Source organism: Melanerpes formicivorus, unplaced genomic scaffold (genome assembly GCF_026170545.1).
Source record: "Melanerpes formicivorus ecotype bairdi unplaced genomic scaffold, bMelFor1.0.p_v2 SCAF_24, whole genome shotgun sequence".
NCBI lineage: Eukaryota > Metazoa > Chordata > Aves > Piciformes > Picidae > Melanerpes > Melanerpes formicivorus.
The window spans coordinates 12,231,833-12,249,187 of NW_027142376.1; the positions used below are offsets into that span (position 1 = coordinate 12,231,833).

The following is a 17,355-nucleotide window of genomic DNA, read 5'->3' on the forward strand; positions in this document are numbered from 1 at the left end:
GGGTGCCCTATAGTGCTGAACTGCAGGTCTGGCTGCCCTCAGGGATCCTTGCTTACCCTCTTAGCACACGATGAAAAGCATCTCCAACCTTGACTTCCAAAGGGCAATGAAAGGTGAGATAAGAGAGTGCATACATGAGTCTCCCTGGGGTATTTTTTTTCCTGCAGAATGTAGCCACGAGAAGAAAAGGCTGAGACATTCGTAGGCTGCTTGTGATGCTGCTAAGGTAGCTTCTAACTTGAGATTTAGTAGTGAAATAATGATGTGCAGTAATTTAGCTTGGTTTCTTCCTTCTAGTTTTAAATATCCTTTCATGGGGAGGAGAGGCAAGATGTCTTGCTTTCTACTTCTGGATTCTCTCTGTGTTTAGGTGAATTGAATACAGGGGACAAAAATTGCTGCAAATGCACAAATCTTCTAGTCTCCTCATACCATCATTTCCATCTGTGCCAGTGGCAGCTCTGTGTGAATCTTACAATACTTGGGCACACAGAAAATTGAAATAGTTCTAGGAAACATTTCTAGGATAAAGAATAAGAAAAGCTTTAAGCAAACATGCCAAATAGATTTGCTGGGGGGGTGGGGGGAGTATTATTATTTCATGAAGACTTGTATTTTTAATCCTTGTCAGCTCTGCCCCAATGAGTCTTCTTTTTCCTTTGGAAGGGATGCATAAACATTTTTAACTGTGTTGCTGAGTTAACTATTCAAGATGAATGCTGCAGAATCTCTAATGCTGGTGTCACTGGAGAGAAGTCACAGCGCTCTAAGCTTTTTAAATAGCTTGCAAGTATGAATTCTACAGTTCAAAAAGCAGAACTGGATACACAGATTAAACATCACACCTCCTATCATACCTGCTGACTTGTACCAGTGAGATCAGGCAAGATGTGTCTCATCTGCTAGGCAGCAAAGCCTTTATTTTTTTAAGTGACTAAATTGTCCGATGCTTTTGAAGTTCTTGGCAGTGCACAAAAATGATGACACTTATTTAAGAGTTTGAATATGCAATGAAGCATCTCATTTTAAACCTGCACAGTCAATAACATTGGGCTTCTCTACAAATTTATTTCCTTCCTATGCATCTGCCAACTGCTGTGAAGTATGCATTGATACCTTTGATACATTAATGCATTCTAGTGAAGGAGGTACCTAATCAAGCAGCACCCAAGTGATCACAAAATGGATGTCCAAGGTGAAATCAGAGACTGCAATAGACAAGGGTAAACTACTTGCCTTTGTCATGGTACCAAGAGGTCAAATCATCCCTATCTCTTATCTGACTTGGAAAAACTAGATGCAGCTGGTGGAACATCTTTTAGTCTTAGGTCTCAGCATCTGCTTTTGTGGATTACCATGTGCATTATTTTCTTTAGTTGTCTTGATGATTTTTCCTCCCTTTCTCAGAGTGTTTTTGACAGGATATTCCTTTAATTCTAAATAAGCACATTCTGATTCCCTCATAAATTAAAATCAAATGCTTAGCTGTTACTCTAGCATGCCTGGTTATAATGAGACACAGGCCTTTCCCAGTTACTGAGTGGAGCTTTCTCCCATGTCTTTCAGCTGACTTGAAGCAGTGAAGGTACTGTACACTGTCTGTGCACATCAAATTACTGTGGGCACACCCCAGGTACTGCAGTTGCTGCTCCTTGCTTTATAATATCACATACCTACTTCTCACCAGATTCTGCATACTAGGTGCTCATCAAGATGTCATTTGAATACAGTTATTCCCATCGAGGAAGCTTGTTATCAAAGCAGCAGGAAAGTGGCATTCTCAGCTCCAATAGATGCACAGGTGTCATCCAGTTTGCACTGATATCTTGAATGGCAAATGTGTGATGTAAGGTACAGTCAGAATATTATGAGACAGGCTTTTAACACTGCAGAAACTATCTCAGTATTTAACATGCTGAGAAAACAAGCTAATCACAAAGGGCTTGTCTAGATGTCTGTGTTCCCTTGGCTTCTTAGGTATTTTGTAGATGCTGACAGGCAGTGTGAGCTTCAATTTATTGTGTATGTTTGCATATGCAGTAAAACCATTTGCTGTGCCACTTAACTACACACAGAGTGAATTGTTTGCCATGAGATGATCTGACCTTTTCAGATCTAATCAAGAAATCTGAACTATTATTTCAGCCTGTCAGCTCCAGTAATATGCAGTAAGAATATCTAGATCTAACTGAAAATGTCAGGTGCACTCTAATATCCAACCCATCAAAGTTCTGATGCATACAAACCAAGGGCTGGTTAAGAATATCAATCTGTAACATCTGTGGTGCATCTCAGTTGCTTAGATAAATTGTTCAGCCATTGATACAAGCTAGCTGAGACATGCATTAAGAGCAGTTCTTTAGAATACATGTCAAATGTACAGCTGTTTAAATACTGAAATCATCCTGAAAGAAGGGGTGATAAGACCAGGTGAGAATATTACTGGGGAAAATAGTGACCAGTGAGAATACCAGTGCTCTAGTAAATGTCTTACTGGCTTTCTTGTGTGGTAATGTATGATTAGTGGTCTCCCCTAACCTTTTTATCCTAAGAAAATGGTATTTCATTAACAATCTATCAAGATTGTTTAATCTTAAAGCAGCCTTTACATTAAAATTGAGTTGTTTTGTTGTTTTTTTAATCATGGGGAGTTCCTGCAATTTGAGGCATTATTAACTGAATTGCTACTGTTAGTAAAATGTTGTTGGAACCAGAATTAAAATGAGCTATTTGGAAGCATTGTTGAGCTGCTAACTTTGAATTAAATAGTGTAGGTTTTGAACTACCCAATTAATGCTGTTTGAGCTGGTTTCGTGAGGCGATGCTGCCCTCCCCTGGTATGCTGCAGAAAGTATGAGCAAGTTCTGGGGGTTCCTATTAAATTGCTGAATTGCTGGAAACGTCAGAAAAACTGCTGTTAGAAAGACTGTTATGTGGTTTCTCTATTACAAGAGCCAAATGAAAAATGGAGCAGACAGATGTCTGTCCTTTCACATGTTCGTGGTGCAGATGTGGATGAATGGCAGTAGTGTCATTCCTTGACCTTGAACAAATGTATGACCTCTAAGACTCTGAAACAGTTTTCTTTCTTCTCTGTAACTTTTGCAGGTATTGGGGCTGCTGGTGTGGACCCTGATTGCAGGAACAGAATACTTTCTATATCCAGCCTTTGGCTGGGTGATGTTTGTGGCTGTGTTTTACTGGGTTCTCACCATCTTCTTTCTGATCATCTATATGACAATGACCTACACCAGGATTCCCCAGGTGCCATGGACCACAGTGGTAAATACACCCCTTCTTTTTGTTTTAAATTTAATGGGGTATGGAAATAATAAAATGCCAATGTGTTCTGTGGGTGTAGCTAACTGTCTGTACTTGGGCTTTTTGCAGACTTTTCCCTAGTTACTGTGTGGCTATGTGCCAGCAGCATTTAACCTTCATACTAACCTGACACTGTTTTCCTGTGATAGTTCAGTGGTTAATGTATAGAACAGAACAGAAATCAACAGGGTTGGAAAAGACCTCAAAGATCATCAAGTCCAACCTGTCACCCAAGGCCTCATGCCTACTAGACCATGGCTCCAAGTGCCATGTCCAATCCCCTCTTGAACACCTCCAGGGATGGTGACTCCACCACCTCCCTGGGCAGCTCATTCCAATGGCCAGCAACTCTCTCTGTGAAGAACTTTCTCCTCACCTCGAGCCTAAACTTCCCCTGTAGTGACTTGATTTTTAATAATGTCTGTCTGGCTGATACTTAAGCACAGTGGCTTCTTTTTCTCCCTGTACTACTTACTTCCCATGAAGAATGAGTCTTTTGCTGCCTCTGAGCTAACAGACTTGGCCATATAGCTTAAACAGCAGAAATCCCTACCTGAATAAACACCATGTATTGGGAGTGGGACCCTGGCTCTGAAAACGTGAGTCTTCCTTTGCTAAAGTAAAAGCAAAGTTGGTTCAGAGGTAGCAACAGTCTGACAGGCTACGGCAATCCCATGCAGAGCTACAGGCTGGGGTCGGAGTGGCTGGAGAGCTCCCAAACAGAGAGGGACCTGGGTGTGCTGATCGACAGCCACCTGAATATGAGCCAACAGTGTGCCCAGGTGGCCAGGAGGGCCAATAGCATCCTGGCCTGCATTAGGAATAGTGTGGCCAGCAGGAGCAGGGAGGTCATAGTGCCCCTGTACTCTGCTTTGGTTAGGCCACACCTTGAGTACTGTGTCCAGTTCTGGGCCCCTCAGTTTAAAAAAGACATCAAAACACTTGAGCGTGTCCAGAGAAGGGCAACAAGGCTGGGGAGAGGCCTTGAACACAAGCCCTATGAGGAGAGGCTGAGGGAGCTGGGATTGTTTAGCCTGGAGAAGAGGAGGCTCAGGGGTGACCTGATTGCCCTCTACAACTACCTGAAAGGTGGTTGTAGCCAGGAAGGGGTTGGCCTCTTCTCCCAGGCAACCAGCACCAGAACAAGAGGACACAGTCTCAAGCTGTGCCAGGGGAGGTTTAGACTCGAGGTGAGGAGGAAGTTCTTCACCGAGCGAGTCATTCGTCATTGGAACGGGTTGCCCAGGGAGGTGGTTGAGTCATCGACCCTGGAGGCGTTCAAGAGGAGATTGGACGTGGCACTTGGTGCCATGGTCTAGGCATGGGGTCTGTGTTGATAGGTTGGACTCGATGATCCTCGAGGTCCTTTCCAACCTAAGCGATACTGTGATACTGTGACAATTCATGTGTGACTTGCTGTGAAAATGGTGCTGAAAATTAGTGTTCTATATATGTCAAATTTGTGCCATGTAATCCTGTGCATTTATCTCAAGCTTAGATAAACAGCTAATGTAACTACAGAAAAAGTCCCCAGTTCTGGTGATCTGAAGAAGCCTGGCTAGCTGTGTCTCTCAACAGTGTATTTTTGCATGATTTTCGTAACAGGCTGGTGCTCAGGTTAATAGAGCCTAAAAGTCATCTCAGCCAGCTGGCTGTTTGTGACTCATTCAAGAATGATTATAAGTTTTAGCCTTGCATTTGTCTGATACAGTAAGGTATGTTGGGGTTTTTTTTTGGTTGTGATTTGTTGGTTGGGTTTGGGGTTGGTTGTTTGTTTTTTCCTTGCTAAAGATTATTGACAAGAATTCTGTTGTTTTTATGATCAAGTGTATTTGACTTCTGTGTTGCAAACAGCTTGTTATCACCTCTGTTGTGTATGTGAGCATGATCCATTGTCTTGCTGTTTGGTGCTTTAATAAGTAGCCAACTATAGCAATTACTAAGAACAACCAGGATTATGTTCAGTTGGCTTCTCTATTTCCAACTTTCATGACCAGCAATTATCATTAAGGCCACAACACTGCTATATAAATGTTGGATTATTTCAATTACAGCAGTTATGTGTTGGGTATATTTAAAGGTGTGGGTTTCTTCCCATTGCATTAGATGTAAGTAAAGTACTTTCAAAGAAAAAGCATCTTTGTATCCATTTGGGTACAGCTTTAGTCATTACCCTTTTTCATCAGTTTAACACTATTAGCAGACAACAGCTGCACATAAGTGAGTTGCCTCTGATCTATGTGGTAGACAAGCTGGAGTATTTGATTTGTTTATACTTCATGTTGAGTGTATTTCTTATTGTAGGTAAGATCACATGAACACAGGTTCAAAAGGTAGTGTCCTTTTATAGTAAAGGGTAATAGGAAGAGAGAACATTCACAATAAATAAAAGATACTTGCATTCCAGCCTGTTTTGCCCTAAGATATTAAAAGAGCTGTTAGGAACAGCCTTTGAATTGGACATCTGCCACTCCTGGCTGGCCAAGAGGAATGTTTGTTCTCTTTTCAGAGACATGCTGTTAATGCCTTAGTTCAAGAGAGCAAGGACACACCTTTGTGAATGAGTGAGACCTTTGTGAATGAGTGAGTTTCCACCCACCTATTCTCTGATGTATCCTGAATTTCAGTCTCTGATAGTTATTGCTCTGCCTCCTTAGGCAACAGTTAGTTCAAACTGCGCCTACTGAATGCAGTATCCAAAATTACATCTGGACCTCTCTGTCATAAATTAACTTTCTGCAGGTTAAGCACTTTACCAAATTGCTTGAAATGCAGTTATTTTTACTGCAAATTAGCCCAAAGGACATGCTTTCAAACTGACTCTCCTTAATAGTGCAAGTTCTTTGCTAAAACAATCAATGGAAGCTTTTAAAATCTGGTAAATTTGAGTTTTAGAAGCAGATGGTAATTTAGCATAAACCGTTTGGTTTGAGTAATATATTGGCAATAAAGGCCCAATCAGCTCACACTGCATTCCATGTTCCCCAGCAGTGTTATTTCCCAGAGCAGCACTCCTCAAAAATTATGTGCTTTTTTTCTACATGACAACGTATTGCAGGGATTTGTAGCTTTCCAGGGTAATGGAGTCTTTTTGGAATGGGAAATCTGAAAATAACAACAATCTAGGTAATCAAATTTGAAGGTGGAAAATCAGTGCTTTACAGAAGTTCTCGAACCTGGCAGTTGTTGGCATCTTCTCCTAAAATTGAGGTTTATATTTTATTGCTGCAGTGTCTGGCTAAAACAAGAGAGGTGAGATCTGTGGATAGAGATAATAGCTTTTGTTAGATCAACTTGATGGTACCAGGTGAGATAAACCCCACTAATTTCTAAGTATGGATTAGACCTCAGGTGCCAGGCTTTGCATTCCATCTGAGCGTTGAGGCACTGCCCACCATTCCCCATGGAAGGATGGGTAGATGGGTAAGTGTCATAGTATCATAGTATCATTCAGGGTTGGAAGGGACCACAAGGATCATCTAGTTCCAACCCCCCTGCCATGGGCAGGGACACCCCACACTAGATCAGGCTGCCCAGAGCCTCATCCAGCCTGGGCTTAAACACCTCCAGGGATGGGGCCTCGACCACCTCCCTGGACAACCCATTCCAGGGTTTCACCACTCTCATGGGGAAGAACCTCCTCCTCACATCTAGCCTGAATCTCCCCACCTCCAGCTTCATTCCATTCCCCCTAATCCTATCACTACCTGAGATCCTGAGAAGTCCTTCCCCAGCCTTCCTGTAGGCCCCCTTCAGACACTGGAAGGCCACAATTAGGTCACCTTGGAGCCTTCTCTTCTGCAGACTGAACAGCCCCAACTCCTTCAGTCTGTCCTCATAGGAGAGATGCTCCAGCCCTCTGATCATTCTTTTGTTAGATCAACTTGATGGTACCAGGTGAGATAAACCCCACTAATTTCTAAGTATGGATTAGACCTCAGGTGCCAGGCTTTGCATTCCATCTGAGTGTTGAGGCACTGCCCACCATTCCCCATGGAAGGATGGGTAGATGGGTAAGTGGCCTTTTTTCCAAATGTCCTGAAGGCTCAAGGACTTAGCAATGTGCATTCTCTTCAGCCTGCTCTGAAAACTCCTAAGGGTTTTTGCATGGCAAGTCTTACACAGGCAGTGGTGACATGAAGGTTGACATGTTGGCAGAGGACAGCACAGCATGCTGCATTCTGAAGGGGCCTGCAGCTGAGAAAGCATGTGTCTAGGGAATGGCTTCCCTTCAGATGGTTTTGAACTCGATGTTATCATAAGAGCTTGTGGCAGTGGCACAGACTCCATTGAGTGAAGTAAACTCTGCCAGAATCAAATGCCCTGGAGACAAGAGTACCTTCCATACCAATTACTTCAAGCTGTTGATCTGTGCTTTGTTGCACTGAGGAAATTGCTGATGTGAATATAGATGTTGTCATTGAATTCTGAACTCTCCTTGGGCTGCTGATCATTTTTTGGGTTCTGCCAGAGCTGGTGAGAAGTGAATTGAATAGTGAATAATAAGCATGTATTCCTAGCATCCACTGGGTCACACCATGGAAATGAACTTGGAACTGCACCTTGGCAACATGTAGAGACAATTGGAGCAACGGAATTAAGGGTTGTGATATTTGCATGGCACTCTGGAGTGCAAAACTTGAGGCCAGGAACTGAAGGGAATAAATCATGGCCAATGCTAGGAAGTGGTTTAAACTGAGTTACCAGTTTCTGCAATTTTAACTATGTGCAAAGCATGTCATGGGGATTCCACTTAAACATGGCACTAGTGAGCTAAAGTGTATTTTATGGTCAAATTAATATGCCTTAAACAAGTAACAGGGTAGAGATGGCAGGAGGGCATATTTCTTTTTTTTAAGTGGGAATGAACTTCCTTTAGCCACCACCAAGTAGTCAGTAGTAAGGGACAAAACATTAAAATTTTGTGCTTAAAAAGGCATATGAAACGGGGGAGGGGGGTGGGGTGGGGGTATCTCTTTCATCTTTTTACACCTCTGTTCTCTCTTCCTGTCCTGTTCTCTGTCACATGCAAAACCTGAAAAAATAAATATATTAGAATAAATTATATTAGAATAAATAAACCAAACCAGGTTGGAAGAGACCTTCAAGATCATTGTGTCCAACCCATCAACCAATCCAACCCACCCAAACAGCTAACCCATGGCACCAAGCACCCCAGCAAGTCTCCTTCTGAACACCTTCAATGACGGTGACTCCACCACCTCCCCGGGCAGCCCATTCCAATGGGCAATCACTCTCTCTGTATAGAACTTCTTCCTAACATCCAACCTGAACCTCCCCTGGCACAGCCTGAGACTGTGTCCTCTTGTTCTGGTACTGGGTGCCTGGGAGAAGAGACCATCATCCGCCTGTCTACAACCTCCCTTCAGGTAGTTGTAGAGAGTGGTAAGGTCACCCCTGAGTCTCCTCTTCTCCAGGCTGAGCAACCCCAGCTCCCTCAGCCTCTCCTCATAGGGCTTGTGTTCCAAACCCCTCACCAACTTTGTTGCTCTTCTCTGGACTCGTTCCAGCAAGTCAACCTCCTTCCTAAACTGAGAGGTCCAGAACTGGACACAGTACTCGAGCTGTGGCTTAACCAGTGCAGTGTACAGGGGCAGAATGACCTCCCTGCTCCTGCTGGCCACACTGTTCTTGATGCAGGCCAGATTTGTCCTCTGTGTTATGTGTGATCAGTGTTAACTGCTTGGCTTCTTTCTTAGTAATGACCATAGGTACCTTGAGGCAAGAGAAAATGCAGCATCTGCCATGGCTGAATCTTGATGACCTATGTGGTCCACTGGGACTTTCTCCTTGGTTTTACTTGTGTCTTTCTCCTCTCAAATACAGGCAGAATGGAAAGGTCCTGAAAGGTGGAGGACTACAATTGAAAAAAAGGGCATCATCTTTATCTTCTTCAGAAGCAGAGAAAACAAAGTTTTAGAAGCTTTATAAATATTTGGCATTGATTCCTGCTGTTTGGTTTTGGGTTTTTTTATGTAGTTGTCATATTCTTACTGCCTAACACTTTCTGATAACCAAACAGTGTCCTTATTTTCACTTTTGGAAAGTCACAGCACACCAGCTTTAAGACTTTTCTGGATTCAGTGTGGTAGAGAGAACAGTTTGCCCCACATTTGGAGATCCATAAATATTAAAGCAAAATAAGCAGATACAATTTACTCTTTCAGATAGAAACTTGAAATAAGGTAAAAATAGTTAGAATCACAGTTCTTGTGTACACACCTTATATTTCAGAGAAGAGTTTTGTAGTGTTGCAATAGGAAATGGTAACAAATGCATTTACATAGTAATTACTAACATCACTTTGTTTATCAACAGGGTCTGTGTTTCAATGGAAGTGCCTTCATTTTGTACCTCATTGCTGCCATTGTAGATGCATCTTCAGTTACCAAAGACCTTGACAGTCACAATTACAACAGCTGGGCAGCTTCTTCAGTGAGTTAATTTTTTGTTTCTATCTGTTCTGCATCCAATACAGTTATATCAAAAGGCAGCTCAGTGGAGGTGTGGGTTGAAATACTCGTGTTCCAGATTTTTTAAAGCTGCTGACTGATAGAGAAGCTCTCACACAAAACCTTTACGTTATTACCTATAGGTAATTTAGTTCATAGTTTTTGAAGGTGACTAGAAATTCCACCAGAAGGTGATAGTCACATCAGATCATACTGCTTTTCCCCTGCTTCATCTAGTAGTATCTGGCAGAAGTTACAGCCTGCATGTCAGAATAGACAGATTGAGTGAGCACCAAGTCACTTCAGTCCACTTGGACAGCTTCAAAAGCAGTTTAACTCAGCTAACTTTGTACATGTGTGGATAAGATGCACTGAGCTATTTACACAGCACCTTTGGGAAGGTTTTGAAGCAGTATTTCTGTTTCTCCAGTAGTCTTCCTGATACAGCCTCAACTTTCGTCTGAGTTGGATGGGAAATACTTGAAAAATCATGTAACTTTCCAGTGTTTTAAGGTAGATGGAAGTCTGGCATCACTGCCTCATTGTTTAGATTTGGGAATCTAAAGCAGTCAGTCAGGGTGTATGAAGAGCAACTTTATTTTAAAGACCCTTGTCACTGAATAGGCAGAGGCGTTTTCCAGCTCAGTTAAGGGAGCTGCAAAAGAAATTTTTGCATGTTGTGGCAACAGTAGTCAAATTCAATAGAGTAATACCAAATTCCAGCTGCTTCACTGACCCCGCTTCTGCAGTTGTCCTCTCTGGACTATTCACAAATCCTGGCATCTGTCTGAAGCTTATTGTATACAGGCATGAGCACAGACTTGAACACCTGCTCTGTTTTTGTCCTGGGGTTCAGATAACTCTGTTCCTGACATTTCAGTGGTATTCAGGGTCCTCTCCCCTTGGCAGTTTTAAACTATTGATCTGTTACTCAGCCACTGCTGTTGATAGGAACTTGCTTGCTGCTAAGTAAGCTTCCATCCTGTTTCAGGTTTTATGCAAAATGCATGAATGCTCAGTGCCTCCTGGGATGTTTGGAATCTCTTCTAATACCTCCTTATAGTGTTTATCTAATGCATTGTCTAAATAAACTATTAAATGTAGATTCTTGCTTTCTGAACTCATTAAGGATCTCGTGGATAGATGCTTGTGGGAATGTAGCAAATCATCTCTTTCCAACAGTCCTTCTTTCTTAGAAAGATTTTAGATTAAAGCTTCTTTAAATTATTATTATGTATTATTTTCATTAAAAAAAAAAAAAAGGAAAATAAGAATGCTACCATTTTTATTGTAATAATAATTTGCATCATCAATTAGAGGGTTTTTGTGCCACAGAGTAAATTTACCTCAGATGAGACTCACCAGGAGCTGTCTGTGGAGGGCTTAGGTTTACTGCCCGAGTGCATGCTTTAGAGTGCCCTTGCTCTCAGAGCTGAAGTTCATACCTAGCCCAATGGTGATAGAATAGAATAGAATAGAATAGAGTAGAATAGAATAGACCAGGTTGGAAGAGACCTTCAAGATCATCACATCCAACCCATCAACCAATCCAACCCACCTAACCCATGGCACCAAGCAACCTGTCGTCTCCTTCTGAACACCTCCAGTGATGGTGACTCCACCACCTCCCCGGGCAGCCCATTCCAATGGGCAATCACTCTCTCTGTATAGAACTTCTTCCTAACATCCAGCCTGAACCTCCCCTGGCGCAGCCTGAGACTGTGTCCTCTTCTTCTGGTACTGGCTGCCTGGGAGAAGAGACCAACCTCTGCCTGTCTACAATCTCCCTTCAGGTAGTTGTAGAGAGTGATAAGGTCACCCCTGAGTCTCCTCTTTTCCAGGCTAAGCAGCCCCAGCTCCCTCAGCCTCTCCTCATAGGGCTTGTGTTCCAACCCCCTCACCAACTTTGTTGCCCTTCTCTGGACTCGTTCCAGCAAGTCAACCTCCTTCCTAAACTGAGGAGCCCAGAACTGGACACAGCACTCAAGGTGTGGCCTAACCAGTGCAGTGTACAGGGGCGGAATGACCTCCCTGCTCCTGCTGCCCACACTGTTCCTGATGCAGGCCAGAATACCATTGGCCGCTTGGCTGCCTGGGCACACTGCAGGCTCATGTTCAGCCTACCATCGACCAGCAATACCACAGGGAAGAAGAAATATTTTCATCGATATATGAGCTAGAAACATTGGTGGGATCATAAAATATTTTTGGTCTGGAATCTACCTCTGAATGTTATCTGGCCCAAGTCTCCCCCACACCCCCATCCCACTTAAAGCCCAGCTAACACATATCAGGCTACCAGGGCCTTGTCCACTTGAGTTCTGAGTATTTCCAAAGATTGCTATTCCACAATGACTGTGGGCCTCTATTGCCATGTTTAATTACTCTCACTGTGATTATAATTTTTCTTTTGCCCCCCTAACATCTAACTGACATTTCTCTTGTCACTTTGTCACTTTCATTGCTCACTCTAAGAAAAGGAGTGTTAATCCTATTTGCAGTGTCACCTTTATTTGGTTCATTTGCCAGCAGAAAACATTCTGGCCCTATCACAAGACCATTTTGAACAACAGGCAGTAGTAGTTAACAGAAACTCAACCAATGGCACTGAACTGGACTTGATCAATACAACTGAAATAGTTCACAGCTGCTCTGGCTTCTGCCTCTATATACTGGAAGAGCTGTGGAAGCAGCACTACTGATATTTTATAGTTTTAATGTTTAAACAAAACAAGCCTAGCCTGCTACAGAATTTTATTCTATAATCAATATTTGACAAAGTAGCAATATCTTGATACGGCTGCTGTCAGTGTTACTTGCTTTGAGGACCTCTGGAATTGGTACCTTCTTCAGAACTGCTGTTTGAGAACATCTGGGCCTGCATTTGACTGCAAGTTTTCCATGTAAACAAACACATTTTGGTGTATTTTGGTGCATAATGTGCCATGCTGAGGTACAGATGGGCTGTAGACAATTCCTGGAACATAGCAGCAGTGCAAGAGTGTTAGCTTAGCTTCAGCTCACACTGTCCCATGGATTGTCCCTGTCTTTACCAATAAGTGATGTTAAAAGCAGCAAGTACAGCATAGGTGGGAGTATCATAGTATCATTCAGGGTTGGAAGGGACCACAAGGATCATCTAGTTCCAACCCCCCTGCTATGGGCAGGGACACCCCACACTAGATCAGGCTGGACAGAGCCTCATCCAGCCTGGGCTTAAACACCTCCAGGGACGGGGCCTCAACCACCTCCCTGGACAACCCATTCCAGGGCTTCACCACTCTCATGGTGAAGAACCTCCTCCTCACATCCAGCCTGAACCTCCCCACCTCCAGCTTCATTCCATTCCCCCTAGTCCTATCACTACCTGAGATCCTGAGAAGTCCTTCCCCAGCCTTCCTGTAGGCCCCCTTCAGATACTGGAAGGCCGCAATTAGGTCACCTCAGAGCCTTCTCTTCTGCAGACTGAAGAGCCCCAACTCCTTCAGTCTGTCCTCATAGGAGAGGTGCTCCAGCATGATTCGTACTGGGGCAGTATAATGTGGAGATGTCAGTTGAAATACGCCATGTTTTGTCTCCTCCTAGGCCAGTGTTTCTAGGCACAATAGAAGCTTACAGTGTTGACTGTAATGGCCACACAAGTACAAGGAGGTGAAAGTGCCCTTTTGGTCAGCCTGCTATTTCTCCTTTTTCCAAATCTCATAGCTGTTTCTTTCTCAGAAATGACAGTGGTCTCAAGTTTCTTTTAGTTTGGGTTTTGGTTGGTTGGTCGTGGTGTTTTGTTGGTGGTTTGGGTTTTTTTGTTTGGTGGGGTTGGTTTGTTTGAGTTTTTTGGGGGGTGGGTGGGTTGTGTGGGGGTTTTTGTTGGTTTTGTGTGGGGGGGTTTGGGTTTTGCTTTTTGCTAATAAATTTTCCCCCTCTCTCCACAGTTCTTTGCCTTCGTGGTGACCTCCTGCTATGCTGGAAATACCTATTTTAGCTTCATATCTTGGCGATCACGAACTGTGCAGTAAATACTTGGTTAAAATGAAATCTGTAGAATAAAATATCTTGTGGATTATACTCACTTGACAGAAAGCTTGGAAGAGGGATGAGGTCTTTTCAGATGTTTCCATTGGAACCCATACCACATTTTTTAAGATGAGATGAAATAATTATTTATAAGATCATCTTTAGAGACCTCTAACACCAACTTTGTACTGTATAATAAAACTTCATACTGCTCCTTCTAAAATTAATGTATTTTTCTAGACATTGTATAGAAGTTATTACTAAACTTGAAATAAATCTTCCTCAGTCAATGTGCCAGTTTTGCAAATGTAACTCCTTTAAGGTTACATGTGTACTCTTGATACTGGATGCTGCAAACCAAAACTAAGGTGGATGCTGTCTCATTCTTATTTATGAAAGGTGACATTGTGCAGAAAAATAAACCACCCCATACTTTAAAAACAAATTAATAATAGATCCACTTGTGTATATTTTATAAACTGGGAGTAAAAGGTTGCCTCTTCTTTTTTTCTCTTCAGTTTCTTTTTCAGTGTGAAATGTGAAACTAAGAATTCTGATGACCCTGTCAACCTGCATATTCTAACAGCTTCTCCTAATCATAAGATTGCTTTTGGAACTTATTACTGTAGGTCTGAACCTCATATGTTGCATGAGAAACATATTAACAGGTTTCTCAGATCTAGAGGGCTTCAAGGCCTATGTCTAGACACCAGTCCCTTGCTGCTCAATGTGTAACCTGCTAAGAGTATCCCAAAACACCTGACAAAGGTAATACATTTTGTTTCTCAGGGGACTGTGTTTTTCTCTCTTCTCTTCAGATTAGGCCATTAATCTGTCCTAATTAAAACCCAGGGTTTAATTCCTACTAAAAGATACAAAGATTAAATCCATAGGAGCATTGTCAAGATGCCAGTGCTAGAAACAAATAGATTCCTCTCCTTTCCTGCCTACTGCATAATCTGAGTTGTTTAACAACTTAAATTTTGAATTTGAATATTTAAATATCTTTGATTCAAGCAGTAGCATGAAAGAAGATTATGACTTTCAGAACAGGTAACTTTCAAAATTTCTTTCAAATACAAATTACTTAAGGATTTTTTTCCCCCCCAGAAATTATGTGGGGAGTGTAAGGTCATGAATATTTTGTGGTATTATTGGCAGTTTTTCCTCTTTTGACACTACTGGATTAAGAAAGTTTGGACTCTCTTCCAGTCTTCAAAAACTTAGTTGGACAATTAAATATGATACTAGAGAAATCTTACTGCTTACTACTTCTTTCTTTCTGCCTGTAACCAAATGGTGTGTGCTTACCTGCATGCAGCAAAGATTTTACCAGAAGCCAGCTCATTCTGTTCTCAGTCACATTGTTTTCTTCATTTTCTGTTGGAGTCACAGGATGTCAGTTGAGGGGAAGCCAAAATACTATTTTAAAACCTGTATTTATCTGGAGATTACATCTGGCCTGTACAAGAAAAGTCAGGCTGCCTGCTCCTTGCTAAAATTACCCATTGGAAACTTATGTTTTATATGTCAGAATAAACCCATTAATGAGGGGCAAAATCACACTACTACCAGATAAGAAATTCTATGGCAAAATACCTACCACCTCTGAGTCTTCAGTGCTGATCCTGAAGGGAAGATGCAGGGAATGTCTTCTAAAGGCAAATCTATGAGATGAATCCTTACTTCTGAGTTCTAGTACATTCTAGGCAGAAATTTGCTTAATGCTTGGCCTTGCTTTTCTGTCACAAACTATAACTTGCCTGCCTTGCTCTTTCCTTTAAAAACGATAATTGTCTTACTTCTCATGCTCTTTCTCATCTGTCTTATTTCTCAGCTGTTACTCACATACTGTCTGGTTTCTTTTCAAATGTTGTAAATATCCAGTTGAAAGGAAGACTCAGCAGAAACTGAGAATTCCTTCTGAAGTTTTGTCCTCCTATTTCAGGCCTGAAGAAAAGTACAAGCACACAAAAGGTGATCTGTTCCTTCCAGTGTCTTAGTCTTAAATACTGATTTGCAGACTATGACTTACGTATTTGTATGTTCTAATATTGATGAAAATAAGCTAGCCATGACCTGCAACAAATAAAAAGTTTTGTGCTGGCAGGTATTGCTTAGCATTCATACAATTGAAAGAAACCTATTTAAAAGAACAGTATTAAATATGTTGGTGAGATTCTTAATACAGATATTTTGAAGAATAAACAATATGCTAATCAACTAGCAAAAGGAAGATCATTGACATGATAAATAACTTGTTCTCCCTGAAAAATCTGAGTCACCCACATACATAAGTGTCATGAGTTAGGACTGGTCTGGCCACTAGAGAAATGACATGCTCTTACAGCCATCAAATTTCATTTAAGGAGTTCTTGGTACCTTGTGCTGTCGTCATACATGATGCACTTAACAGTATGAAAAGCATAAGAGCTCATAAAAACTTCAAATTCAGCGATATTTTAGTCTGTTCCAGCAGTTTACAGAGCATACTTGTATTTCTGAGCAGAAAATAGGACTGTTATTCTACTCCTCTATTAATTTAGAGATGTTTCTATTTCACTGGACTGATCAGCAGGGCCCCAGTCATACTTTCAAAAGCAGTTAAGGACACTGAAGCATAAGGTAAGAAAAATACAGAAGTACAGAAGTTGCTAGAACTTTCCTCCACAGGGCTTGCAAGAAGCATATAAATGCATTTGCTTCTGAACTTGAACTGTAAGGAGAAGATTTTTGTTTGCTTTTTAACAGCCGTTTAAAAAAACCCCAAAACTCTGTTTCTCAGGAGCTGGCATTTCATGCTTGTGAAGATTGGCAGTGATGTAGCCTTGATATCTAATGACAGGATAAAATTTGGTGGGATAGGTAAATGTCTCTTTTTTCAACTACCACCTGGCCACATTACCCACACTGCAAACTCTTGCTCATGTGAATTGCTTACACTAGCCTCTTCTATCACCCGAGTCTTCCCTCCTAAGACAATTTCAGTTGCTGAAGGAGCTATTAAATGCTAAATACGAACAGAATGTGCAGAAGGGAGTAGATGAGATTTGAGCTACTACTCTAATAAGTGTAAAAGCAGCATATGCCATCATTACCTCACTTGTTGGAAAGCAAATCCAAGTTATTTTTAAACTTGAGGAAATATGTGGCTTCCTTTGCAGAGTTTTGTTATTATGTGCACGTGATTTAATTCACACAATGGAGCTGATGCTGTTTGGAGCTGTATCTCCACTGCCAAGCACTGGAGCAGCTCCCCTCCGTGGACGTCGCTGACAAACTTTGAGACGCCAAAGGGTCCTTTCCCGTCCGAGCAAAACTGCTAAGCGCTGCGCTAGCCGGTTCCGTGTGGGTCTGCTCTCCAAGCACTCCACAATGCACAGTGAGGCGATCCTCTCGCTGCTTGGAAACGTTCGCTAGAAATCGGTGCCTGTTTTCCTGTAACTAGCCCCAAAACGGGGACGGGCGGCGTGCGGTGTCGGCTGCCGTTCCGGAAAGGCGCGGCGGGAGCGCCGGGTCGCGGCTCTACCTGCCCGAGTGCCCGAGCCGC

The 17,355-nt window shown here is 42.2% G+C and overlaps 1 protein-coding gene and 1 long non-coding RNA gene across 4 annotated transcripts in view; one reads left to right on the forward strand and one right to left on the reverse strand.

Moving 5' to 3' along the window:
* Positions 1-14,095, forward strand: part of CMTM8 (CKLF like MARVEL transmembrane domain containing 8) — a 33,588-nt gene extending 19,493 nt beyond the window's left edge. For both annotated transcript variants that reach the window (XM_068152914.1, XM_068152915.1), the window contains exons 2-4: positions 3,109-3,282; positions 9,661-9,777; positions 13,724-14,095. In XM_068152914.1, the coding sequence (XP_068009015.1) occupies positions 3,109-3,282; positions 9,661-9,777; positions 13,724-13,807 (375 nt within the window). In that variant the 3' untranslated portion in view covers positions 13,808-14,095. The remainder of the gene's footprint in view (positions 1-3,108; positions 3,283-9,660; positions 9,778-13,723) is intronic.
* LOC137448395 (uncharacterized) lies at positions 8,268-17,345 on the reverse strand. Of its 2 annotated transcripts, none has more exons than XR_010989065.1 (4): positions 16,904-17,345; positions 15,117-15,185; positions 9,058-9,184; positions 8,268-8,356 (listed from the first exon to the last, which is right to left on the reverse strand). It is a non-coding gene; the product is annotated as an uncharacterized lncRNA (long non-coding RNA). The 2 variants fall into 2 exon arrangements; XR_010989066.1 differs by lacking the exon at positions 16,904-17,345 and adding an exon at positions 15,409-15,893.
* Between the last annotated feature and the right edge of the window lie 10 nt (positions 17,346-17,355).